The 27,201-nt window shown below is 42.1% G+C and overlaps 1 protein-coding gene across 1 annotated transcript; it reads right to left on the reverse strand.

Moving 5' to 3' along the window:
• Positions 1–26,668, reverse strand: gas2l1 (growth arrest-specific 2 like 1). Its single transcript, XM_085181616.1, has 5 exons — positions 25,340–26,668; positions 15,554–15,661; positions 7,475–7,571; positions 6,477–6,780; positions 1–4,697 (listed from the first exon to the last, which is right to left on the reverse strand). Exons 1-5 carry the CDS (start codon positions 26,039–26,041, stop codon positions 2,621–2,623), a joined length of 3,288 nt encoding a protein of 1,095 aa, XP_085037742.1. The 5' UTR covers positions 26,042–26,668; the 3' UTR covers positions 1–2,620.
• Between the last annotated feature and the right edge of the window lie 533 nt (positions 26,669–27,201).

Genomic DNA, 27,201 nt, shown 5'->3' on the forward strand with positions numbered 1-27,201 from the left:
TTCAGAGCAAAAGATTTATTACAAGAACAACTTGACAGCATTTTCAAATTCAGAAAAAAAACGTGAAACATTGTAGTATTGCTATTTCATACACACAAATTCCACAATGTCAAGCAATCTGTACATTTAACCAAAGTTTTAATGAAAATGGCATCTGATCACAAACATTAGGATTTTGCTGATTGGGGCAAAATCCGAATGTTTATGAGCATTTCATAAAATCCTCTGTAGGCAGAAAGAGCGGATTAGGACAATCAATCGTTTTAAGATCATAGAAATCATGGCTCAGTTAGCCTGTACATTTAAAGCACCAAATAGGTGTTCGAACAAGCCAAAACAAATGTAAAATAAAAAGAATTAAGAATACATGTGTAATGTGTTTATACACGCTAAACTGCCCGCCGGCTACATATTGCAATCAATGTCGCTCTAACAATACTGATACATCATGAATCATTTGTAGCAGTGGGGAGTCAGCACATGATAAAATTACTGTATGTTTAAGAGATGGGACACCATATAAATAAGTTCACTTTGCCTTCAAATCACTCTCATTTTTAACTGACAACATTTCCACTGATTCTGTCTGTTGTCTCGAACTTGAGAAACAGATGTCATATGAGCCCATGAAAGCTGATTTCATAAATAAATAAATTAGACCAGCACTACTTCCCTCTTTACTTCAAATCTGTACATATTCCCATACAGTATGTACATAAAGATATACACACTCTCCATTCCCGGGCCATGCTCTGTTAGTGTCCAGCAAAAACAATTTTATCAACATTTTCTTTTCTTTGCCTCCACATTGTGTGGAAAACAGTCATCAAATATTAATATCAGTTTTTCCTTCACTCAAAATCAGAAGCTCTTGAGATTCTATGGTTTCTGCAGCCCGCTAAACAGTACAACCGCTTTCCAACTTTACACCCTTCAACACATGCAAAATACCAAAAAAGCTAGTAATGCAGGCTCTGTAGCTGGAGTCTGGCTTGTCATATTGATGACAATTGTGTGAGAGCTTCACAAAGTAGGCTCAGTTTCCAGTTACAGTATCCATTATTCATGCACCCCCGCACACATGCAGACACTCGAGTTAAAGCCAGTCAGTCTTCATCTATCAAACCTTACCATGTCATACCAGACCATTATTGGCTCTAATCAGCACCAGGACATTTCAGTATCATATCAAGACAACATTTTCTACCACTGAATAAAACATTTCTCTCTTCTTTTTGCCACTAGATGTCACCATAAATTGTGCCATATTATTGAAATCCCTCTGTTAAATAGGCGATAAACATCCAAGGGTATTCAGAGGAAATACATCATATATATGGTTTTCATTATTTGCACATCCACCTCAGGTATAACTTATAAATGAAACTGGCTGGTAATGCTTTTTTTCCCCTTCACATTCACACCCAAACTGTCCAATTATTATAAACAGTTAAAGATGGCAATGTAGTGTTACCTAACAGATCTTAGTGATGTTTAGCTAAAAACATTCAAAAAAAAATTAACCTGTGAAAAATTGTTTAAGGCAAAGGGAATTTTCAAGGCATTTTCAACACCAGTATTGCATAGCTAAGGCTGCACAGCACTGAATACAGTGAATATGTACATTAGACTGTATATTCCAAGCCTTGTCTTTACAAAATACCCACTCTCAGCATGTATTTACACATTCATTCTCCTTAGCATTTAATTCCAGAGTACAGTTTGGTCAGAGGAGGAACTCAACATTTCAAATGTCAGTGACAACTATATAAAGTAATATAACCTTCCCCCATGCTCCTCATATTTTTGTTGTACACTCAATGCATTTAAATTAAACTTTTTAAAATTTTACTGCATCAAACATAATCTTAAAAACCGGTAAGACATTAAGCATTCAAACAAAAAGCATCTATCTCGTCTAGAACAGCTTATTATCATGAAAAGCTGACATTGTTAAATAATAACATGAAACAACTGTACAGAAACTGGTAGCGCGCATAATGTTCATAGAGCCAGAGATGAGTGTACCTTAGTCTATGTTACTGATTATTGTAATGTGAGTATAGTGAGTCATATATGAATGTGGACAGACTGAAAACATCACAGTCATCATGCCAGTATTTTCACTATAAGGCAAGCAGAAGTGCTATGGCAAACCACAAGAGGGAGCCAGTCTGCATGACTCAAGGACTAGTGTTTACATCAACCCCTGGCACTTTACCATGCCCCCTTAGTGAGGCACATGGCAGCACATATGCTCTCGGTTTCTATTTCTGTGTATCAACCGTGAGAATTTCACTAGTGACTTATAAAAAAAAAGAAAGATTGGCAAAAGCATCCCCATGCACACATTAAAATTAAAAATTACAGTAACTTAAAGACCATTCCTTTGGTAATAAATAATTTGGCTCGAGTGCAAAAAAGCAATGTGAAGCCCTGCAGTTATTCAGGGGAGAACCTAAATGGAGAAAAAAGGAGCGTTTGACATGCAGTAAAAACAGTCTGTCCGTAGCCCATTTTTATCTTGTTGGGTTTTTTGTTTTTCTCTTTTTTAAACACAGTAGTTAAAGTTCATGACAACAACCCCCCTCCCGTGTACTACCCACAGTTTCGTTTTGTGCTACATCCAAGCTTCAGTGTCCACGCTGCCTGACTGTGTAGGGTAGGCGCAGTCTTTGTTGCTCATGGCTGAGGAACGAGGATGAGGATGGATCATATCAGCGAAGGCCTGGTGCAGGCCCTTGCATGTGGCTTGGCGACTGGTAGGATGGGAGCTCTGAGGAGACAGCGGTGGGGTGTGGCAGGGGGAAAGAGTGTTGTTCGTCTGCAGGTCTCTGTAGCTGACGGGGGTGGGTATGCGCGAGGGGCCGTTTTCGGGCCTGTTGTCAGTGCGGGGCCTGAATCGGGTCCCCAGTTTGTGCTTAGGGAGTGGGTCAAGCCTGTTTGCTCTCTTTGGCCCTTTCTTAGCCTCCAGCATTTCTCCATCAGCGTCCCCGTTAGTCAAGGGCAAATTTGGTGGAGGTGACTCGGAGCGGGATTCGCTCAAGCTGAAGCACATGGAAGAGTTTTCACTTGAGGAATCCTGGAAGGAGCAGTCCTCAGAGAGGGGAAGGGGAAGAGATGATGGACAATCCTCAGAGGCTGGGAGGTCAACACTCCCGTCACCATTTTCCATGTCATAAGGTAAGTCTGGCTGGTGATTTTCCAGTGGAACATCTCCTTCAGGCTGTGTGCTCCAGCCAAGAGGACCCTGTTGATCTATCATCCCCCCTTCAGGAGGAGAACATCCATGTTCTCCATTCATATTCCCACATTGAAAAGCAGGTTGCGAGGAAATATCATTCATCAAACTATCTGACTCTGTGTCTTGAAGTCCAGGCAAGGAAGAAGTGATTTCTCTCTCTTCCATGGAGCTGGAGATAGCAGGGAGCTTCTTGTGACCCCCTCCACACTCCCCCCAGTGTTCAGGCTCTCCTTGACTAAAGTTGTGTGGTCCCCCAAAATTGTGTCCAGAAAGTAAATTTAAGGGGTCCTCCAGTGGGAAGTGACGAGGGTTAGTTCTCTTGGATTCCCTGAGGTCAGGAAGAGTTCCCATCTTGGCCCCCACATTCAAGGAGGAGGTGGATGAGTTGGAAGAGGAATAGGCAGAGTCATTGACATTAAGATCAGTGAGTACTGCTGCCGGATGCATCCCAGCTCGCTGCAAGGTGATTCCACCAGGAGCTTTATTAGACACTGCTCTAGCCTGCTGTGTATTGGCAAGATACTCGGCCTCAAAGCTGCGATAAAGATCATGCTCCCTCTGGGGGTCTAGCACTGGCAGCAACGGGAAGCCAAAGCCCAGCCCTTCCTCCTCGGGTTCCTGGCATTCCAGACCGGATGCGTTCTTATAGTGGCCTCTCCCAGCAGAGCGGGAGCCCTGTGAGGTCCGAGAGGAGCGGGCGGCATGATGATGAGAGTTGCGAGGAGATGAGTGTGGTGAACGTCGCCCCCCTGATGTCACAGGTGGTAACAATCTGCCTTTTCCTACGGAGGGTGAGCGAGGGGCAGGAGGCCTAGGAGTAGTTATGGTCTTCTTGCTGGGACTACTGCTATTGTTACTCTGGACCCCTTTAATAGGTGAGTTAGAGCATGAGGACGATTGCCTTTTGGAAAACCCAGCAGCCATTCTCGGAGAGGATGGTGGCAGTTGTTTGGCCCGAAGATCTTCTCGTCTCTCTGAAGGTGGAGGCTGAGGATCTCTGTAGGAGAGAGCGGGTCCTGGGCTGGCATCACTGGACCGAGTACGGCTGGTCAACTTACTCTGGCTGTGGGACCGTGGACCAAGAAGCCTCCTTGGGCCCTCGTTTCCAAGAGAGCGGCCCCTTTCTGTTCGAGGCATCCGTACTCCTTCAGAGGAATCTTGAGGTGGGTTGGGTTTGAGTATCGGTGTGAGTGCAGAGCGTTCACGTGACTGGCTGCGTGCACGAGGGAGTGAGGGACGCAGGGATGGGCTCTGACTTCCGGCTACAGGCCTCTCAATCATATGTTTCCCCTCTTTACGATTGACAAGCAGTACTACTTCTTCACCCGAGCGCCGTGAAGCACCCCCAAGAGACTGGCGCCCCCCGCCTCCTCCTCCTCCCTTAGAGGAGGCCGTAGAGGAGTCACTGTCACCAGACAGACGTCTTGTTAGTGGTGTAATCGTCTCCTTATTCCTGGAACATAAGCAAGAAACAGATTCATTTATATTTATAATACCTACCACATCTATAAAAGTAATCTTTTCTTATTGAGTTTGTGTTCATATCCACAGGCGGTACAGACTACACGCCTGTGGTAGTATACAGCCCCGAAGACACCCCCAGATTTTCGGAGTCGCCATATTCCTTTGTACCAGCATGTGACCTATAATGTGTAATATGCAGGGATTTTTGAGTATTTCCAACCTGCTGCTGGTGCACACAGACAGCGTGTCCGACCTCAGGCTCATGTGTTTCTTGGAACAGTGGGCAGTGACAGCCAGAGGGATTACAGCAAAGATGAGAACAAGTGGGGGCAGGATTAGAGGTCTCATAGTTTTTCTAGCCCAACACACACCACTGCGCTTTCCTGACCAGAACACACTCCACTGTCACGCACCAGCAGGACCATCGGGTTTAACTGTTTAATCAGCTCAAAGTTCACATTACGGGAAGGAGAAACATAAATAGATCCCATGAGTATTGATCAACAGAGTGCATACTGCTGGTTATTTAAAGACCTAGCAAAGGCTCTCATATTTGTTTGATGGAAGATTTCAGGCATTCTTACATTTTCTATACAGCACTCAGTCTGTTTCTTAAATAATATTAATAAAGAGTATTTGCGTGTTTTACTGAGCATAACTTGAATTTTCACTTAAAAAATAAAAGCAGCATGAGAAGAAAGCAGACACATTATTTATTACAACTTAAAAAGCCTATAAGACCATTTCAGCACAACAGCCCACTGTGTTCCTTTGTTATGACTTTTAATTACTGATTTAGAGAGACTATATGGGCGTCATGCTTGACTTTTGTGGTTATCCTGCATGGAGCCCACCTGTTGACCTACTTCTCCACTTAGCTGACCAGTTGTCTAGGGATAGTTGTCAGATTAGTCTTTATCTTTGAAAGTGGACTCTCCACACACACAGTTATTTGAAATGAGCTGCTGCCTTGACGTCTGGTCTGAGCTATCGCTCATAACAGAAATGAGCTGGATATTGGCTTAGAGCCAAAGTAAACCACCATCCAGATCGTAATTATGTTAAACAAAGGCACCCACACACTCTGACATATTCAAAGGTATGTGGAACATTTTTCCAGCTTCATGGATTTTAGACTTAGAAGACTTAGAAGACTTTATTTTATCTATTGTCTCTATATCCATATAATAAACGCCATGCATAAAGATCTCAGTATTACCACCCTTTCTCTGATAGGGCACTTCAGAAGCATGAAAACCAGATTTGTGGTTATATTTGACACTGACTTTATGGATCATCTGTTTGCCTTTATATGTAAAAAAAAAAAAAGAGAAAAAAGGCTAAAGCAACAGTTCCCTCAGAATCTAAGCCATTAAAGATGATTAGACATCTAATTTGTAAAATGAAAGGGAATTGACAAGTCCTTAAGAGAGCTGATTAAACATTATAATCTCTACCTCGCAGCCACAAGGAGGTGCTGCAGGGTGGCTGTGTGTTACAGATTTATCAGGGCAATGTCACCTGAGATTAGAGAAATCTGCTCTGCTCTAATCTGGGGCTTTCTGGTGTATTTGTTGTGTGTATGCCACTCTTTGTGTGTGCATGTGTGTGTGTCTGTGTGTGTGTGTGCCTGTCAACAGACACAAAATCACAGGTCACAAAAATGAGTATTTCTCCCAGGCTACCCATAGCAGATTCATTTCTTATCATTGTATCACACTTACCCACACACTTGCCTGCACACTTGGGTAGACACACACACACTCACCTGAGAGGATTAAAGTGGCGGGGCTCTGAGCGATCTCTTGGCGGCTTTGGGAGAAGACTACGTGCTGCGCCAGAGTCGAGCTCTAAAGAGTTCTGAGGTCGGCCTGGTCGTGCAGAGGAAGATGACGAGGCACACTGAGCAGAGTGGGGCTCCAGGGACCGCCTGTCAGAAGGTTTATAGGGTGCGATGCCATCATTTCGCCAGTGTGGACCCGGGCTGGTGGAGCGGGAGGAGTGGGCGCTCGAGGACTTGCTCTGGGCTCCCTGACCTTGGCCACTAGCTTTAGCCTGATGGTAGCGGTGGGCTGTGGAGACAGATTGTCAACAAGTGGTTTGGAAAGACTTCTAACCAACATTGGCAGACAGCCTGTACAAGGATAAAAGACATCAAGTGGTCAAGAAATACACTACAGCTAATAACTGTGGCATCTAGCTCTTTATTAGCAGATAAATTACAGCAGCTGCTGCCCACAAAGATGGACTCACTAGTCGAACTAGCCAATCAGACAATGATTTGTCATGTAAAACACTTAGAACAACTTATAACTCTATTATCTTCAGCATGGCCTCTTACTTTAGATCAGGATGTATACTCTCTCAGAGTTTTAGGCACGAACGTGTCCTAATTAAAGTAGCAAAAAAGTTCAAAGTTGCTGTACAGATGTGTTGTTGGATCATGTAGCAGAAGAGTTATTAAAAAGTCAGAGCCTCGAGGTTTGGTATGACACAGACGGACTGTTGATGGGTGACATAACTATTCAAAAAATAAGTCAAACAGTAAAAATCTGATAGAAGCAAAGACGAAATTTAGAATTTCTCATATCATGGTTTTATGTCCGCAGGGCTTGAATGACAAATGATCCACAATGTCTGCCGTAGTCGGAACACAGCAAATCAGATGTGAATCATAATCTGTAATGTATCATGATTTATGTAACCCGAGCCATGACAATAAATCTGTTTTCTAAGGGGCTAGTGGAGAATAGGAAATGACCTCACCAAAAGCAGCACAACGGCACGGGTCATGCTTGTCCAAATAGTGCTCTAATGTGTCCCAGCCCCCTCCGACACGCACCATCACATGGGTACGAAGGACCTGTAGCGGAAAAATAGAAGAAAAAAAAGAGACTTCAATAGAGAAAAAAAATGGACATGCATATTCATACAAAAAATTGCTAAACCTTTGAGTAAACTGCGCCAACACACACACGAGTAAACATATTCCACAAACAGGGCAGCTTGCTGAAGGCTGCCTGGCTGGCCCTTAGTATTACATAACCTCTAAATGTGCCCCTGCATGTGTCCCCATCTCTCCTTTCCCCACAACTCCTCTTTCTCCAGCATCACCCCCAGCTGCTGCCATTATGAGGGGTATTCATTACTATGCCAACCCACAATTAAACAGAGTACGGTAGCATAACAAAGAGCTCGAAGTGTGCTTTGGCCGCTTCTCGCTCATGCCTCTCAGCTGTCTTCCCCGTGTTTTCAGGGGGTAGCAGGGTGAATTTGCATGGAAATAACTCACCCCTGCTGTCCCCCTCTGCTGAGACTTCAGTTATCAGGGAGAGGGGCAATGAGAAGAGGGGGCAGGAGCCATAACACAGAGGGGGTTGGTGGATATGTCCCTTCCTCTCCTCTATGAGGTGCACACTTCCATAGGATCAGACCAAAGAGTCTCACTCCCTCCAGGCAGAAGCTGCCTTCACCGAAGCAACACTGCTTGCTTGATGTGACAGCCCCGTGGATGCATCCCCCTACCTTGTGTTGTGTAACACAGTCTGCCAGCCACATGTTTTGAAGGCTGTAACCCTGTCTTTGAGGCCACAGAGGGCAAAGTCATAATGGCGAATCTGTGCAAGCCGGCACAGAGTTTATTTCCACCAAATCACACGTTGCACAGCATCACATCTCCGTGTCCCTGGTCAGAGAGAGGGCACAGACATGTGCGACAAAGTCTGACGCCACCTTCTCCCCAGCACAATCCCCGCCAATCCACTACAAGTCATTTCATTGGCCTTGCTCCGCTACTACATCAAATCCGTAAAAACAGCTGATCTGCTTATCTCTATCAGACGTGGAAGCATAAACTGCTTATTCTCCAATGCTTTGGCCTTATGTCAGTAACAGGTTTATGCTTTCTGTGATGCTGCGAGGCCATCGCGAGCCAGCAGTGAAAAGCAGGGTTGCGCAATGTTCTTAATATATCATCATATTCATCACTGCAGTATTAACAGTTGCAATAAAAAAGATCAAAAAGGTAGAAGGTTGAAAAAAGCGAGGGACAGACTGTTCTTGGAAATTCTGCAGAAGAATATTTTGACTTGGTTTTAATTTACAATAATATCTCTGCTGTATATTCTTTCCCTTTTTCTCTTTCTTGTTCCTTTATTTATATACATTTTTTTGAACAATTAATTAATTTAATTAATTTTAAAAACTTTTTTTTTTTTTTTTACCAACTTTTAAAACTGGGTGTCATTTTCTTAAGCATAATACATTCTTGTTTGTTAAACTGATACAGACATGTGAACAAAGTTTTTATGGGACTCCATGCAATCCTGTGTAAAACTAACTACTTCCCATGGTTCAACAGCTTGTAGAGCGACCTTTAGCAGCAATAAATTGAAGTAATAATTTTCTTTACTGTACATTACCTCCTATTCGGAGATGAGAAACTTTCTGTCTTTTATAAAAAAAACATCCCAATAAAAGCATCTTGCTGATTTTACTTTGAAAACTGCACTAGCTCTCATGATGGCACCAGATATTAAAAGCCTCATACGATAAATTTCAATTTGTACTGCAGTATAATGACTACAAAGAAAATTACTAAGGGCCTAAAAATGCTATTTGTGCTGTATTAATTTACAGGCTCTGCACAAAGCAACTTCACTGTCGTCTCCTAACAAGAGAAAGGTACTGTGTGTTTAGGATAATCCCCATTTTATCATGTGAGATGCTGAAACATGATTACAGAGATTATACATTTTACACACTGGTAACAAGCACAAATTACAGCATCACATAGTTCTTTTCATTTCACTTCTCTTTGTCTTGTTTCCGTATTCAGTAAGGTTATTACGCATTTCCCCTTTAAAAAGGAATGCCGCACAACTGCTGAGGAGTCAACTGAGGCTGAATAGATGTTTAGGGACCATGTTCCACTTTAAAAGAGCGCTCAGCTGCCAGATTTCCCAACCAACGGAGGGGTATCACCAGTACGGAGACCCAATCCCTGTTTCTATGGCAACAGTGAACAGAGACTTCTTGTCATCATTGCGGGGGCGTGATAAACCAGCGTCTTCTTAAATCATGCTGGTGACTTAAAAAATTGAGCTCATGCTTCATTTCATCTGTTGTGAATGTACCGCCTCCCACTAGGGAGCAACCTCCCTCAAGGACAAAGATGCTTTATTGAGCCCCCCGTGTTGATACGGCTGGCTTGCTCACTCGCTTTTAGGACTTCATTCCCTGTTTTCAGCCCGAGATTCTTCTTACAGCCTCGCCAGCTGAATAGGGGTTTGTTGGCTTTCAAGGCGACTGCCCGTTTCCTCCCATCAGAAGAACAAGGGAAGCGTGTTGGGTGCACTTGTAGCTGCTTGAGCATATGTGTAATCTCTGTCATCCCCAGATAGGCATCAGGGGGAAGGCGGAGCAGCATGCACACAGCCAATCTGACAAGTAAAAGGCTCAAAGCACACTCATGAACACACAAAGCCCATTCTCAAATTTAAATGTTACTTTAAATGGCTGCTGCAACAGGCGAACACATGCTTATGCTGATTAAACTGCTTATAAAACACGTCACACACCATCTCAGGGACTCCATTCGAATTAAGATGCAATGGGAAGGTTACTGTGTGTATTTTTATCTATTTTGAGGAGGGGGAGGTCAAATATTTTGAGACAACAGTGACTTTTTTTAACTGTTCTCAGTGGCTAATAAAAGCATGTCGAGCAAGGATGTCAAACTCATTTCACATCGAATTTGCTACATTTACTACACTCCACTTTGATCTCCCCTTTCTGTCAGTCTACAGAAATGAAACTGGTCAAATGAAATGAATTACTTTGGTGTAGCGAATACAGTTAAAAGTCCAAAATCTTTGTCCTGCTTTGCGTTTTACAAAGCCACCCAGGGAGCCAGATTGGAGTCTTTACCGGGTTGATTCTGGCCCCCAGGCCTTAAGTTTGACATCCCTGATCTTGAGGATAAAATTTCAGTTTTCATCCCATGAATTATTAATTATTTCAAACAAGCTAAAATCAATAAAGGTTTTCAGAAGCACAAATTTAATAACTTAAACATGGTGATTAAATTTTATATCCCACTATAAGTTTTTTGAAAGAGTTGAATAAAAAGGTTAGACTACATCAATGAGTTAACCCAGGGATACCCCAGGGAATACTCATGCAGTAGACATCGGGTGCTATTACAGATTAGCTCAACTAATCTGAAAAAACCCTCAAATTACATTTGAAAATTAAAATTTTAGCGATCTGACAACATTTTTTTAAAAAAGCGACTTAAATAACGGATGAGCAGAAGGCAGAAATCAAAAAAGTGCACCGATGATATTATTAGATAAAAGCACAGATAAATATTTGAATTATTTTTAAATAACATAAAGGATAAACCGTACTCAGACATAATAAACGTCAGCAGTTACTGAAAGTACTCATGTCACGCTCCCTGTCATTCATTAGTCAGTCAGACCTCTCAGGTGATCAGGTGCAGATCTTTTAACTCTTCCTAGAATTAAACATAAGTGTAGCGACGGTGCTTCTGTTTACCGTGGTTATGGTTTTCGGAACAAGCTGACTGCTGACCTGAGATCAGTTACATCTGTGTATACAGTTAAAACCAGACTAAAAATCTTGTTAACTACACGGGCCTACACTCAGGCTCTTTTGTGTTAAGCATATTTAGTTTGCTTGTAATGAAATGCACAATATAAATAAAACTGCCATTCTTTCGTTTTTACTTGTTTCTTCCCGAGCCTTCTGCATGTGTCTGCCATCATGTTTAGTGCTACTCATCGTATTTCATTGTTACTTCTATCTTTTGGTTATTTCCTTTTTTTAATCCGAATGTTAGTTTTCTCATTTGTCTCGTTCAGCTCTCACTTCATGTTTTTGCCTCGATCTCATTACTGTCACCTGTGTCTGCTTGTTTTGCATCCGTGTCTTATCACCAGTCAAATAATGTCTATAGATTCCTGTGTTAAAATGCCATTAAACTCACATTTATAATCTGACAGTGAATTAGTAATAGCCTCTAATAGCAGTTTCCTCCTTTATAACCACTAATTAATTGCATATATGTGTAAACTGACCCACGCAACTAATGACAAAATGTTAATGTTGAAGATTCAGAAGCAGAGGGTAAAACCGTGGCTGATTAATCTGTAACACTGCATTTGTATGTACTCCATGACTTCTCCATAGCATTCCTTCTGGTGCACCTGTTTTGGATTACCTTTTTGGACCTCACAGATTTTCAGATTCTTTGTCAGTAAATAAATGCTTTTTGCTTCCATGTCCTGGACTTGGGTCCTTTTCCCAGTGACACGTGGATGAATGGTTTCAATACTAGACCAACAGCTATGCAGAAATGGTAGAAAGGAGAATGTCCTACCCACATCTGATGTTATGGTTAGCTGAATGTAATCACAAAGTGTTTTTTTGTGTTTTCACATAAAGACTAAAGAACCCATTTATCCTTCATATCTACCAGAGCTGCAGGGATTGAAAAGGTTGGAAATGATATTTTTGAAAAATGCTATATAAAAATTTAAATCTTCAAACAAAAATGCTGGAAAATTGATTATTGATGCTGTGTCCACATATCTGGAAATGGAAGCTTGCTTGTTGTAGCAGCCAGGGAGCTCTGATTGCTGCAGACATGTAAATAAACCCAGAAACACCCCCATGGTACAACCACGCCTCATTCCCCCTTGTTCCAGGAATGGACTGGTGCCGTCTTGTCTTCCATAAAACTGCCCTCCGTCTGTCTTTTCCGTAACTGTCCTGTCAAACTGAGAGTTGGAGCCGTTTTATGGATGTTGTTGAATGTTGAATGTGTAAACCGGATGAGTGAGGTGTAGCTGTATGTGGGTGTTTCTGAGTGTGCGATCGGTGCGTTACTCCTGGCTGTCACAATGACTAACGTACATCACACAATCTGTTTTTCAAACATGTGTCACATTTCATTATATAAGTTGATGGTGTTGGCTTTTTTTCTAGGCCAAGGAGAATGCCCACAGAGCACAATTACAACACTGAGAAGAGCCTTGTAAAACACTGAAGAGTCAACCCATTTTTAAACACAACAGCTCAGTTTTGCAGTCCCGGATCTGCATTGATTTTTCCTTTTAGTGTAGAACTGGCCTAACCTGTATGTGGGAAAGCAACTACAAATCTTACCGTCTCTAAATTCAGAACACATTACACACAACACATTTGAAAGCTGTTTTTTTTTTTATCTATAACTCAATATGTATAAAAAAATTTCTCAATTTCTTAAACAAAGATAATTTTACCAAAAATGTAATCATATATTTTACATTACATCTCCTAGTGTGGGCCAAGTGGTGGTTCTAAAAGTAAAATAAATAAATACTAGCATTAGAGCAGTCAGGCACGCCTACAGCAAACCCGGAAAGCCGTTCAAAGAGTCCATTATCAGGCTGTGGTACATGTTAGGTAAGTGACACCAAATCAATCTTTGGTATCAGACGACCTTCCTGCACTGTCCTCTGGGGCCTGGTGTGGGTTCAGTGGCAGCTTTTGAACTGAAAACGAGACCAACAGTCCAAGAGAAACAGGCTACAGCCAAGATAAGGAAAACTCAGGAAGTGACCTAAACCTCTATTTGTGTCTGGATGGAAAAAGTACAATCCTGGGAGTGGGCCAGATGAAGGCAGTTCATAAACACTCACTCAGGAGAGAGAGAAATCATAGTACTGTTCCAGTTTAATTCAGCCAAACAGCTGAGGGATTTCTGCTGGGATATTATCTTGCTCTTCATGAACCAACAAATGATCCCATATGGTGCTACCATATGGCTCCATGTAGTTGCTGTATGCCCGCTGTGCTATGTGCCAAATATACACGCACATGTGACAAAATAAAGGAAAAGCCGACAGGTGACTTAGTAAGATGTTGGACCATCACATGCTACATGAACAGCTTCAATGCACCACTTGCATTATTTCTCCAAATCTATAGCGCAGGAGAAACAGGAGCAGCGCCATTCTTCCAAAAGTTTGCGCCCTCGTTATGTCTTTTGATGACGTTGCTGTCTTGCCCTCCCCAGCAAAACAGAGCTATTAGATCTCCCAATGTAAGAGGTCCAAGGTTCAGGTTTTTCTTTTAATTTGTCCCACATCTCTATAGTATGTGGTCGTATTGTCAGCTGAAACAAATACGAATATATACTATTCTTACCTGCAGCTTACCCCTATGTTATAAGCTCCTCCCACCAGCAGGGGCACAGACATATAGGCGCTGACATTTCGTTTCACAGAGAAATCCAAACATCCCAGGAGAAACTCCGATCCTTAACCCATTTAACTGCAGCATATTATTCCCTTCACAGAGTTTTTCATTCTTTACACCACAAACCCGAATCAGACCATTTCTATAACAAAATGCTGAAATTTCAATGCAGGTTTTTGTCGAACTACACATGCCACATACCTGGCTCTGAAAACCTTAAAAGTAATCGTCCTAATCCAGGTGCATAACTGCTCATGCTTTATTTTGTTTTTTTGTTTTTTTTAGTAATTTGGTAATAAAACTTAAATCAGTCATCTGATTTTTTAAACTGATATCTGAAGTTTTCACATCTGACAACGTGACAACAAAGTGATGGTTCCAGAAATATTAGGAGACAGATATTAAATCACTTGTATGGTGATGGAGGCATTTATTTAGCTTTTGTTAGCTCTTAATAAACACCAACATACCTGTGTACACCTTTCTGAATGTTTTCAAACATTACTAAATCAGCCAGTGGCCTACATGTCCAAATGACCATTAGACTGCAATATATGGCATCTCCAGCTATTATATCTCATGTCACTGCACATATCATAAACCTAATTTAATCTAATGGATTCTTACATACTTCTGTTAGGCCTACTTAGCTAAGCTACTGTAATTATAGTGTTATAGTTGGCTGCTGAATGTGAGCACAAATAAAGTTTGGACGCTCATTGAAATCTTCATCATTATTAATAATAATAATAATTAAGGTATTAATCCTTAATAATAATTGAGGATTATTAAGGTAATTATACTATTTACAGTTTTTCTGGTGTGATGTGGTGATCTGGTCTGATCTCTAAGGTTGAAAACAGGACTGTGCTGTAAGCAGGTTAAGTAGTTAATATCAGTCCTATAAACTCCATTCTTGTATCTATGCATCAGATAGTGAGCAAGAAGATGAATACAGCATGCTAAGAAATGACAGGTGGCGAGCGTTTTTTTTATTAAATGTTATATACTAAAGGATCAATGGCTACCCAAACTGTTGTGGACAGTTGTCGGCTTAATTATGTGTTTAAAAAAGTCAAAACAAAGAGATAGGAAAGGATGGATGGGGACAGGAAGGGGGCCCACAGAGGCTGCTTATGTACAGACCCCAGAATTCTGAGATAAGCTCCTGGGAAGAGCAGAAATGTTGAGGGCAATCCTTTGTAGGACAGGATCTGTGCACAATTATGTAAAACTTGGTTGATCACAGTCGTTTTGGTTTGCCTAAGTGTGTTTTTAATAAAATTGCATTCAAATGGAAAACTGTGTCTAACAAACATTAAATTAACATAAAGGTAAAAGGAGTAGTAAGTCAAAGTAGTCAAATTAGGTTTGAGTACTTGTACTTGTGATGTTTTTGACTTTCAAAAGTGCCCTCTCAACATTTTTTACATTCTCATGACAAAACTAGTAATGTGGGCATTCTTACACAACATTGTTTGTCCCCTTATCTGTCAGAGTAAAATGAAAGCATACAAAGATGTGTATCACAGTGACAAATATCTGACGATGCTAGGGTTTATCTTGGCGATGACTTACTCTGATAAAGATCAGTGCGCTGGAGTCCCCCACTTTGTACTTCCCCTCTGACACCTTGATCATAGGAAACTGAGCTGGACAGGAACACTGCCCCAAAATCTCCCGAACCTGTAAAGGACAAAAACAAAGGATTTTTTTTAGATTTTAGATTATTTATTCTTTGGGCACTTTAATCTTTATTCAACAGGACACCAGGGAGCGACTGCGGGGGCACGATCAAACCCAGGCCAGGTGAGCTACAGCAGCAAAAACAAAGCATTTTTAACATTCAGATGAGCCACACATGATGTTGGATACCTAAGAGGAAGCTGATATTGATCCTTTCCTGTTTTTACCAACATGACATCATGATTAGTCACAAACTTACAACAATGACCAACGCGCTGCTGAATGTGAGTGTTATGTGTCAAAAGCACAAAGCCTCTGTTTTATGTTATGAGAAATGAGCAGTCTTCCTAAGTATACGAGTGTGTTGGAGTTGTCATCTTCCTGCCAAAATATTCTCTCCAACCCCCCCCACTGGGTGATCAAGCACCACGCCCCGCTGTCTCACCACAATAAAAGCCTTTTCTTACCTCGTCTTTTCAGAACATTTGGTCATTAAGTTCACCGCTAACTGTCACAAAAAACCCAAGAAAAACACAAACACAAAATACACACTGGATGTGCAAATTAATACTCTCCCTTTCTGGCTCTCTTGGCTTTTTCCATGACCGTGTTTGTCTCTGTGACATCATCAACTAGAGGGAAGAAAAGAGCATGGAAACCAGACTAGTGGCGATGATGTCAGCAGGCCGGTGCTGCCAGATGGGGTTTGAATCGAGAGAGTCAGAGCCGGTGCCCTTGCTGTGGTTACGGGTGCTTATTAGGCAAGTAGAGTCAGACACAACTGCAGGGTGGAGTGAGATCGCTCGCTTTGTTGCGCAGGCCTGCCGCTCTTGCTGGATTGGACAACTTTGATGTTTTTCTTGGCGTCTCTGTCAGACAAAGGCGTGTGCGCACTTGTTGCGCAGCAGGGAGAGAAAGTAAAGCTGCAAAGTGGACCGAGGAGAGCACAGAAGCAGGATGAAGGATGAATAACTGCTTCATAGGTGTAAAAACAAGGGGAGGGGTGCATGTAGATATTAATCTGATCAAATACCTGATTGTAGCTTCTCCGCTTTAGCTGTTTACTGCACCTTTCATGCTATCCGCAGGGCTCAAGGGATATTGCTTGTTTGTGCATGTGTGTGTGTGCTCGCTCTACCTACCGCATAACCGGTATGGTGTATTCAGAAGATTAAGGTGTCACCTTGTTATTTTCTTGAAATAGCACCCTTCTTCTATCCCGTGCTAATTAAAGAGGGAGGCCTCAGAGCTAAGCCTCACATCTCACCTGCGCCTCTGTTCTGCCTCTCACCTGTTTGTATCGAGGCTCCTTTACTTCTTCTTGCCTCTCTCGTCTGCTTTGTTGTAGATCAGCCTCTATTTTTAGCCCGTGCACTGCCTGACCAGACCTATATTTATCTTCTTTTTTTTTTGGTTTTGCTTACATTTCTACAGCTGCTTGCTGCTTCTCTTTTTGTCCGCCCAGTCACCCACTCTTTCATTCTGTCAGTAGGTGGATTCGGCCTATCTGGAAAAACCCTAGTCTGTGTGTTAATGGAAAGACTGCTATGGCAACAGACGCACACATAGCATTACCCTTCCCTTTCTGACCATACAGTTTCCCTTCTTTTAGGTTTTAGGTTTTCCTCTTAACGTGTCACATTAGAAACACTGAGCAGGATGTACATTTGAAGTGTTTTTTAAAAGTATCCCATTCAAAGAGCAGCCCTTGCATTTAAAGTATTTAGTCAGTGGATTCTTTGCTGTGAAATACTTGCATTTCCCATGTCTTCGCTGTGTCAACAATGACAGATAAACTGAAACTAAAACACACACGCACACAGGCATGCACTGCACATGATGGGGGGTGGGGGTGAGATGAATAGGGAGGCGAGAGATGGGGTCACGCGGGAAACATGCGGAAGTGGAGCTGGAACACTGGGGAAAAATTGGGGGAGAAATTATGGATGCCTGCCGGTCTCACGAGAGACGCTTCCAGCGAGAGCTGCAGATGTTTGAGAAGGAAGAGAGAGAAAAAAAAGGAAGATGAGGGAACAATTCACAGCATGCCCCAATACTGGAAATCTCCTGCATCTATCTTAAGATAGGAATGCAGAGATGGTTTTGCAAGAAGACAAAAAAGAATATTTTCAAGAAAGTTTTGTGATACTTCCTTTGAACTGAAAAGCTGTTTTTGTTTCTCTGAGGAATTTAACATTAAGATCACGTGTTCTTTTTAACAATCCCACAGCACAGATATTGTCCTATCTGCGCAGTATGAGTCAACAGTGTCCTCAGTCCTTTCCTTCCTGACCTGCAAACACTGCAAGGCCAACTCATAGAAAAGGGTGAACAGAGGAAATGGGAGGGAAGGACTTAAAGATGTCTCGGTTTTGTTCTCTGTGCATATTCTGTGCTGATTTCAAATAAAGACAAGCGTGCAACGCTGAGACTTGACTTTGCATCTGAACAAAATGTCATCATCACAAAGGAATGTCCAGGGTTTCCAGTTGTGTTGCTGTATGGTTTGAAGTCAGTGGTTGTTATGTAAACACACAAACTGGTTTCTGGTTTTGTGGCTCAGGGTTTTATTCAGATGTACTCTCAGATCCATTTGAATAATGGTCTGCTCCCTTCATGAGTCAACACCCACGTATGGCCACACATTTCACCAAACATAGGTGTGCTGGACTCTTGTAAGGGGCCCCTTTTATGAGTACAAAGGGACGGATACTCATCGCTAAATTCCAACAATAAAAAGTGAACATTACAACTCACTTCCCAGGAATTTCTTTCTACAGGGCGTTTCTAGATTTCGACTTTTGAGCCCTCGGTGATACAAAAGCGTTAATAAAAGAGCATGTGGCTCCGAGGTGATGTTTCCAAATGACAGAACAAGACTCTTCTCTTAGCTTATCTGCATGCCCTGAAGCCTGGAAGCTTCCCGGGATGAAACAAGCATGCCGTCAGATAAGAGACAAGAAAACTAGGCCACAAGAGGCTCCTGCTGTGTAAGAGAGATTTTTTGGAACTTGAAGGGTTATTGCTTCACCACCCATAAGCAAGCGTTCCCAGAGCTCTGAAAAAATCAACGCTTCAAACCCTATCCACCTATTAAACCGCTGCCCCGACAGCCTGTATAAATGACTTCTCCGTGGACAACCACGCTTTCTCATAAACTGGGAACAGCTTTCGCACAAACGATCTCGTTAAACAACACGGGGGTGGAGGGAGGTGATGAATGGCTAAATGAATGATAATTATGTTTTCTAATTATGTTGGACCTGTAGCCCAGGGGAATGAACTAAAAGAGTGTTCAGACACAGTTAGTCTCCTGGAGTAAGAGCCTAGCCTAACCAGCAGAAAGAAGAAATGGAAAAACAGTTGGATGAGTGCCCTGGGGTCAGATAGGTCACCTAATGCCCTTACATGGGGAGGAGAAAAGGAATAAACACATTTACAGTCATTCTGAAGGCAGCAGTTTGCTGTGCTGTTGAGGAAAAGTGCATATACACACACAGGCTTTAATACCGTTTTGCCGTGAGGGTAAATAAATGCAACGCATTCTAGCAAAACCTTTAAACCCACTCAGAAACATTTGTATTTTCTACTGCTCCTCCGTTATATCTGTTACCATTAGAAGCACTATTATGTTGGAAAATATCATAAATCTACATGTAATTTTTGTTCCATCTCAGGCTCACAAAAACAGTCTTGCTCTTCTACTAATTTCTTTGTTTATTGTCTAGTATTTACTATGTTTTTAACTTACTCGTTTACTGATGTGTTTGTTTATTTTTTTCTCAGTCTTGCGTTGTATATCACTTATCTTCCTTGTGGAAAATAACTGATAATGACGCAGGGCGGTACCGCAGAGTGGACACTCGCATCCGGGGAGGAACTAGGGGATGGGACTGGAAGTGCGGCACCACTGAGGAGGTCTGATTGCTGATAAGCTCGCCTACAACTAGGAGTGTTTTTTTTCTCTGACCCACAGTGCCACGATTTCTTATTTCCTTGCGTATTTGTCACATTTATGTGTTTCATTTCAGACAAAGATAAATGATATTTTTAGAACAATTTCATTTATTGAGGGGAAAAGGTTATCACAACCTGTCTGGCCCTGTGTGAAAAAGTAATCCCCCAATATTAAATATTCTATAGACTGACAAGACCAAAGTTTTTTTTAGAAGGTTTGTGTTTCCTTAAATTTGGTTTAAAACTAACACAGCATCTGATTAAAAAGAACTTCATACTAACAGTCAAACACGGTCGTGGCAGTGTGGTGGTGCATCGTAGTCAAAGTCTAGACTTAAATCAGATTGGCATACTTTAGCGTGCCAGTATCAACGTGTCTAAAGATACCATTTCAAAGTTCTTAGTTCTTTGCTAAGTTGTCTGTTATGTGTAGACACAACACTGGTTCATCATTTAAGTTTTTATGTTTTAACTATTTATAGGTCAGTGTTAGAAGTTTGGCTTCCTGGTAGCAAAACATTAAAGTTTCATACAGTACTGCATTCTGTCAAAAGCAGCATTAAAACAACAACTCTGGAACAAAGTGGGGAAGTAAGCATGTAAAACTATAGGCAGCAGCTAGTTGGCTTAGCTTAGTGCCCTGGTTAAAAGCATTTCCACCTCATAAACATGGTGGATTTGTTTGTTAATCTGTAGGAAACAGACCGGAAATATGTGCTTAACATATAATGTTTTAATTGGTGAGCTCCTAAGATCTCAGTAGATGTTTTTTGCTGTTTTATACTGTACTGTATGTTTGCCCAGAGGTGAAAGTGTAATCATACCTGCTACAGGATAGCTATCATTTACTGCTTTAAGGATATCGTGCTCTGTAAATCAATGCCCTTTTTTTGGGCCACATGACAAGCACCCACTTAGGCTGAAGCAATATAAGAGTCTGATGGGCATCATGTGATCTAACAGCAATAACGCCATTATTCAGCTGCTCCAGTCAAAGAGCAATATCATCATTCAGTGCATGAAAATGAATTATCCGACCAAGGTTGGGCTGGTTTGCTGGTTTGTCTCGATGAGGATCAACAACACTCAGCGCTCTCCTTGTGGCAGGCAAGGTTAGAGGAATTTATGTTTAATCCCCACCTGAGACCAGCTTGTAGAGGCTGCAGGCGGGTGCAGAAAATAACCGGCGAATCACTGTTCATACAGACAGAAAGAGGCAGATCAGACGGACACCCAGTTAAGCGATAAACATGCAAACGATCAGCTGATAGCATCAAGTACAACAATAAAGACATAAAGTGGGCATTATGCAAAACTAAGGACTCAGCTGTTCCATGTGCACCGGGCTGTCTGGAAAATAGCGATGGAAAACGAGATGGCGACAAGTATTACTGTGCAAAATAACCTCCGATAACAGCGCACCGCCTTTAAAAGCAAAGTGCTCATAGCAAAGAAAGGAGAAAGAGTGAAGGGTGTTTTGCTCTCTCAGCAAAGCATCTGAGTGTGACCCGATGCAAAGCATGACCTACTTTTCCATTTCACCCTCTCTACTGTAGCTCTCCCTCCCAGAGCCACATCCATTCTAGTCAGGTTTAACGGAGTGTACAGTGAAGTCACTCTAGGCACATTTTCTATCATCCCCCCCCCCCCCCCCCCCCTTGTATACCGCGAATGCACGAATGACACCATAAGGTTAACGGAGCAGAGTGTCCATGCATGTAGTCATAACACACACGTTATCACCCTCCCCCTTTGCCCTGCTGATGTTTCCATCCAAAGATCAAGATGTCAGGCTTTGATTACCTCACTGCCAACAGTAGCTATTCATTTCCTCCTTCCATGCACCCAATGAGACATACGGATCCACTCTTTGCTTCATCATCTCCAGTAGGGACAGATGTGGGGGGATGGGTTGCGAGGGCTCAGTGTAAAAACTGAACGAAGACTGAATGTTGAAGCCCGGGGTGTGAAAAGAAATGAACCAGTTTATATGAGTAAGCAAAAAGAAGCAAAGATGTGGAGTGAAGGAAAAAAATCTTTTGTTTCTAAGCTCAATCAATGTGCAACTGCTTAGGTAGTGTAAACAATGCATGTTAGCATCCATCATTTGTAATGATTTGGAATAAACAGATTGCAGTTTGTATAGCTACAACAAGCATATTTTACTATTGAGACGTGCAAATACTCGCGTATGAAAAACACCTAGGAGGAGATTCCTGAAAGACTGTCATCCTATAAATATTTAGGTATTTGGTTGGATGACAGACTTTCCTTTAGAGTGCATATTGGGCACTTTGTGAAAAGTAGAAGGTTAGATTGGGTTTTTATTATTAAAATCTGGACAATTTTGTGTGTCTAGACTTGCAGCGTTTTTTATGTGTCATATCAAATTTGTCGTCGCTGTGTACTTTATAATCTGGTTTCTTGACCTTCGCTAGTTTTAAAGAGACAACTTCACTGTTATATTTTTATGTACAGCCTCCTTTTATATCTGTGTAAACCCTCAACATCTTCAAACAGCTGCTATGATTTGTGGTGCTTTACTTGGCTATTTTGTATCTTGGTCAGAGCGCATTAAAGCCGAATGCTTTCGTCTCCCTGGAAGAATTCAGAGCTCTCATAAAGACTTCTGTAGCTGAAGTGTGTAACTGCTACTCAGAACCTGGACCTTGAATTTGTATTGTTTTGACTCTGACTTGTTTTACCTTATTTTATGTAATTTTTGATGTTTAAGTTGTAACGCTGTGGTGGTGTGCCTACTTGACCAGGTCTCTCCTGAAAAGGAAATGTTAATCTCAAGAGACTACCTGGTTAATAAAAACATTAAATAAAATAAATAAGAAAAAAGCATAGAGACCTGGAAAAGAGACTAAATGATACCTGTGAGGGTACAATGTGTGTTTTGGGTTTTTTTTTTGCCTCAGCCAATCAATCTTTTTCATAATCCCTGCATGATGATGATAGGACAGAAAAGCCCCTAATACAAAGGATAAACAGTACGTGTGGGTATATTCAGCTCATCTGTGTGAGCCAGCTGCTGTCTGAACATCTTTGGGACTGAGAAGAGGAACATTTATTGCACTCAGAAGTCTTAGTCAGTTACTTCCCCAACATCAAAGTGGAGCACTGGAGCATGAGCCGGAACCTTAACATTGACAGATTAGTGGCAGACTCTGTTGGAGAGGGTGTGTTGAAATCAGGAATGTCAACAGCTTACGCCTATTGTATAGAGCAGGTAGTTGATGTGACACATCAACTGTCTGCACTGCGAGTCATTTGTTTACTGAGTCACTTTATTCTTGCATAAGCCGAGTAGTCAGGGACAAATTATAACTTCTGTGACACTTCTGTGATTGCTGAAGAGCCACAGAGGGAGCTGTAGTTTGAGTTATCGTGGCCTGTCTGTATACTTTAACTAATTAGAATAACAACATGTAATCCTATTACCACCACACTTGCTTTGTCTCAGTAATAGGATTAAGTTGATTGACTAACCACTAAACAATGTGTTGAAGAAGATCCATACATGCATACTTTTTCTTAACTGCTTATCCCACAGGACCGTATAATTTGAGCCAACTGATACTGGGCGAGAGACGTGCTCCATCACAGACACAGAGTCATCCACACCAACACTGTGTGGTACTGTGGCAGGGTATTTCTCTATTTCTTAGCTCGGAGACTTTATATGGAAGTGTGATCTATTCTTTCATAATTTAACAATAAATAAATATCCTGTATCCCAGTCTCGTGTGAAGCTGCCTTACAATAAACATTTCTTCATAGATATAAAGCTCAGTTCCAATTTTCTGCTTTTAATTGAAAGTATTACGGGTAAACATGAAAGGATGATATCCTGACTTTAATCGGTGATTGTGCATGGGTATTTTCTCCTTCCACTACCTCACATTAATAATATTTTCTATAAGAATACATAGAAGCTAAATGGAAGCTGAACGCTCACATTACCAGGATCTTTCATGATATAAGAGGCTGATAATTAATTGATGATATGTTATCAATAATGCTACTGGGTATGCATAGGAAAGTGGTTTGTGGAGAGGTTGATAAATTATGTATTTATTTATTTTTAATGTAGAAACAAAATTAAGTCAATGTGAATTTAGATTCATCTCTTGTAAATACAAAAGTATCCTGGTGGATAAACTTGTGACTGTGCTTATAGAGGGAGAAGATGTCTTGAGCCTTGCAGCTAGAACTGGGTAGCAGATATTGATCAAACTATGTAGATGATAATGTGGGTTTTATTTTTATTTCCTGGTAAACACCCTGTGTCAGAGTGCAGGAATTACAGAGGTATTCAGTGGAAATATATATTACACATAGTCTGCCACCAAAAGCTGATGTAATTAGACAGGATGTGTTACTAAATACAACTCAGCAGACAATATACAACATGCTTGATGGTAGCGTACTATTTTAATGTTGCAGCCTGTGGTCTAAGTGCCCTGATCAATTTTTTTAAGAGGATGGAGAGTTTATTCATCACACAGATGATAACAGATAATTCCATCCCTAAACCAGTCAAAAACAGTCAAATCTGTGTCTCGATCACAGCCGAGGGATGCTGTCAGTGTAAAACACGGCAAAACGGAAAAAATGGGGATGAGCATCTGTAACTTTCCTGTGATGATTCCCTCCCAAAAATGTAGCTCGCTTGTATAACCCTCAGTCATATGAGCGAGGGATAAGGACAGCGCACATCTTCCTCCACGTGCTCTCTTGTTCTTTGGAGGTCACACACTAGAAATGGCTCTGCATGAGTGTGGCTGCTGACTGTCTCCCCTCCTCCCTCTCTGGTGTCCCTCACATTTTTGGTGTCAAAGACAGACATCAGCATGACAATATTACAGCCACCCCCTACTCACAACCTAACAAGCGTGCGTTGTGCTGGGCTGTGCTCATTAGCTTTGCGCTGGCAAGATCTTTGCTTCCATCGCATGTTCATGTGCAGCATGCTCTGTCAAAGGTCAACCAGTTCAGCACAATGAATGACAAGAGTTAATGGTTTGGCTGCAGAGAAGAGGGAGTGTTGCAGAAGCAAAACTGCCCAAAGGGACATTCCCGGCATCTTGATTGAGCAGATACAGAAATGCCACATAATCAGGAAGCTTGTGATATTGTGTTGATGTCAAGCTAAATGAAAGAAAGAAGTAATACTAAGTGTCAGGGAATTTCTTGAGATGCAGGACCGGTATTTCCAGAAAAATTCAGCCAATTTGACCTGTGACTTTTCAACGCTTTCCTGTAGGAGAGGGCAAGGCACACAGGCCCTCCAGAATTGAAGGAATTTAACAGCACGTCTTAAAACAAGCCCAGATGTTTGCACGCACCCACCCCACAGGTGATCTATCAGGCTCCTGTGTTCTTTATATCACTGACATGGTACTTTCAGAGCAAGTATTTCACTTTTGGCACATTTTTGTGGTTTTACTGTGGGAGAAAATGGGTCTTCTGTGAGCTGTTAGACGCTGTTTTAGCACCAGTCAAAACAGACCGGTTGATATTTACTGTAGACCGAGGCCACGTGATGGAAAACCTCTATTATACATTTATAATAGGAATAAAGCTTTCCTGCAAATCCACTTCCACACTTAAGACTGAACAGCGTGGATCATTAGGCTGCACTTAACCTTCCTAGTTCATAAAGCAGTTATGAGACATTTTGGGTTTGCGGATCTTTTCATTTGTTAAACTCACCAGTTCATCCAGATTTCGCATGTCACACAAGACTCTCTTCTGCTGCCAGATGAAGGGCTCTGGATCTGGCTCCTCTTCATCCTCCACACTCTTACTGCTCTCCTTCCGGCTGAAACACCTGCTGGGCGAGCTCTGCTTAGCTGGCTCCCCTTCATCGATCCGCAGGCTCTCCTGGTCCCGGATCTCCTCTTCGATCTCCTCCTCCAGCTGGATCAGCATGGGGGCCAGCATGCCGAACTTGGACCCACGTCGCGCCACCTCAAGAAGACACAGAACGAAATTCTTCTCGTTGCATTTCTCCACCAAGTCGTTGGTCTCGAACATAAGGACGTCTTTGATCCAGAGCTCCTGCCTGCACCAGGTGATGAAGTTGGACACGTTGTCCCGCGCCACAAACGAGCCGGGGACAACATTGCGAAACTGGAAGACGACATCTTTAGATGGCAGCTTCATTGCCTGTGCAGCTTCGGGATACTCCAGCTGAAACTCGTGCGCGGCGCGGTTCACGTTGTTGGCGTGCCGACAGAGGACACAGCCCGTCGCCAGCCCTTCCATAAAGGTGTCCGCAGTGATATCCAGATCATACAGGGTGTTAAGCCATTCAGCCAGATCCTCCTTCATGGCATACAGGTATTCCTCGCTGGATTTAAAAGGCCGGATACTCTTGGATGCGGCGGACTGGATGTTGCTCTGATCAGCCATATTGTCGGATTATGTATCAATTAAGTCTACTTGATAATTCCCGATAGTCTCATTGCACAGCCGCGCTCCGAAGCATCACGCGCAAAGAAGAGCAAAACAACCGCGTGAACGCACCCACGCCGACGTGCCATGAAAGCTCCTTGAAGCCAGGCTTTGTATCGTCACGAGCACATCGGGATGCGGAGCGGCCGTGGCGCATGGATGCGTTTTCCGGATATCTGCGGAATTTGTTTCCTTTAACGAACGCATTGCCAAGTCCCGCGCGAGACCACCAGTTAATCCACACTGTGGCCGGTGGGTCCTCGTGCCCACAGAAATCCACGTGTCGCCATATCAGTGTGCGAGGCGGTCAGCCGGAGCAAAGTGAAATGAAACGCACTCCGCAGCGCGCAGTCCTCGACTCATTTCATTGCGAACAGGCTCGGCCCATGATGCGCCGCCTCTTGCGCTGAATATGTTGACCTGCTGTGGCTCAAACCAGCACAGCGACTCGGTGGCACATCCCATTATGAGGGATAAACGGAAGAGAGAAAAACTTAACCCCCTGTTTCCCTCAGCGGTGTTTAACAGTAAAGGAAATCAGTAGTCTAAGTAGGCTACTCTGTCGGTTTCCACGCCACTCTCGACTTCTGCTCGTCTGCTTCACGGCCTTTATGGAATAACTTCAATATGAATAATAATAAAATGTTTTGTTTGTTTTTTAATCAAATTAAACCAACCAGTAAGATAAAATAATGCAAATATAAGTCTCATTAGTGAAGTGGCAGAAAAAAAGATGTTTTTCATTTACAAAAACAATTATTACTGGAACTATTAATTATCCATGATAAAATAAAATAAAATTAAAAAAAGCTGTAACAGTAATAAATAAATAAATAGGACTTTACAATAGAAAGCTTGGCATAGCATAACCATTAGTACTATAAGTAGTGCAGAAATCGTGAAGGGCTATGTGCACCTTTTATGAATTGGTGCTTTATTTTTGTAATACTGTTTATATTAATGATCATACTTAGATAACGTTACAATAGATTTTCCAGTGTACTTTGGCTATGCAGAAATACCATCATCATCTCTCAATAATGAAATCTTTGTCTCTTTATCAAATCACCCAAAAGGCAAATAAAGTGTTCATATTGGACCCTTCTGACTGCACAGTC

Source organism: Neolamprologus multifasciatus, chromosome 12 (genome assembly GCF_963576455.1).
Source record: "Neolamprologus multifasciatus chromosome 12, fNeoMul1.2, whole genome shotgun sequence".
Lineage (NCBI taxonomy): Eukaryota > Metazoa > Chordata > Actinopteri > Cichliformes > Cichlidae > Neolamprologus > Neolamprologus multifasciatus.

Bases quoted from the DNA above. Each gene is read 5' to 3' on its own strand.
- gas2l1 (XM_085181616.1), bottom strand. From the start codon at position 26,041: ATGGCTGATCAGAGCAACATCCAGTCCGCCGCATCCAAGAGTATCCGG. The intron at 15,662-25,339 runs GTGAGTTTAACA...TGTCCTTTACAG, and splicing joins TGCGAAATCTGGATGAACTG to GTTCGGGAGATTTTGGGGCA. The intron at 4,698-6,476 runs GTGAGTGTGTGT...CTTATGTTCCAG, and splicing joins CGCCACTTTAATCCTCTCAG to GAATAAGGAGACGATTACAC.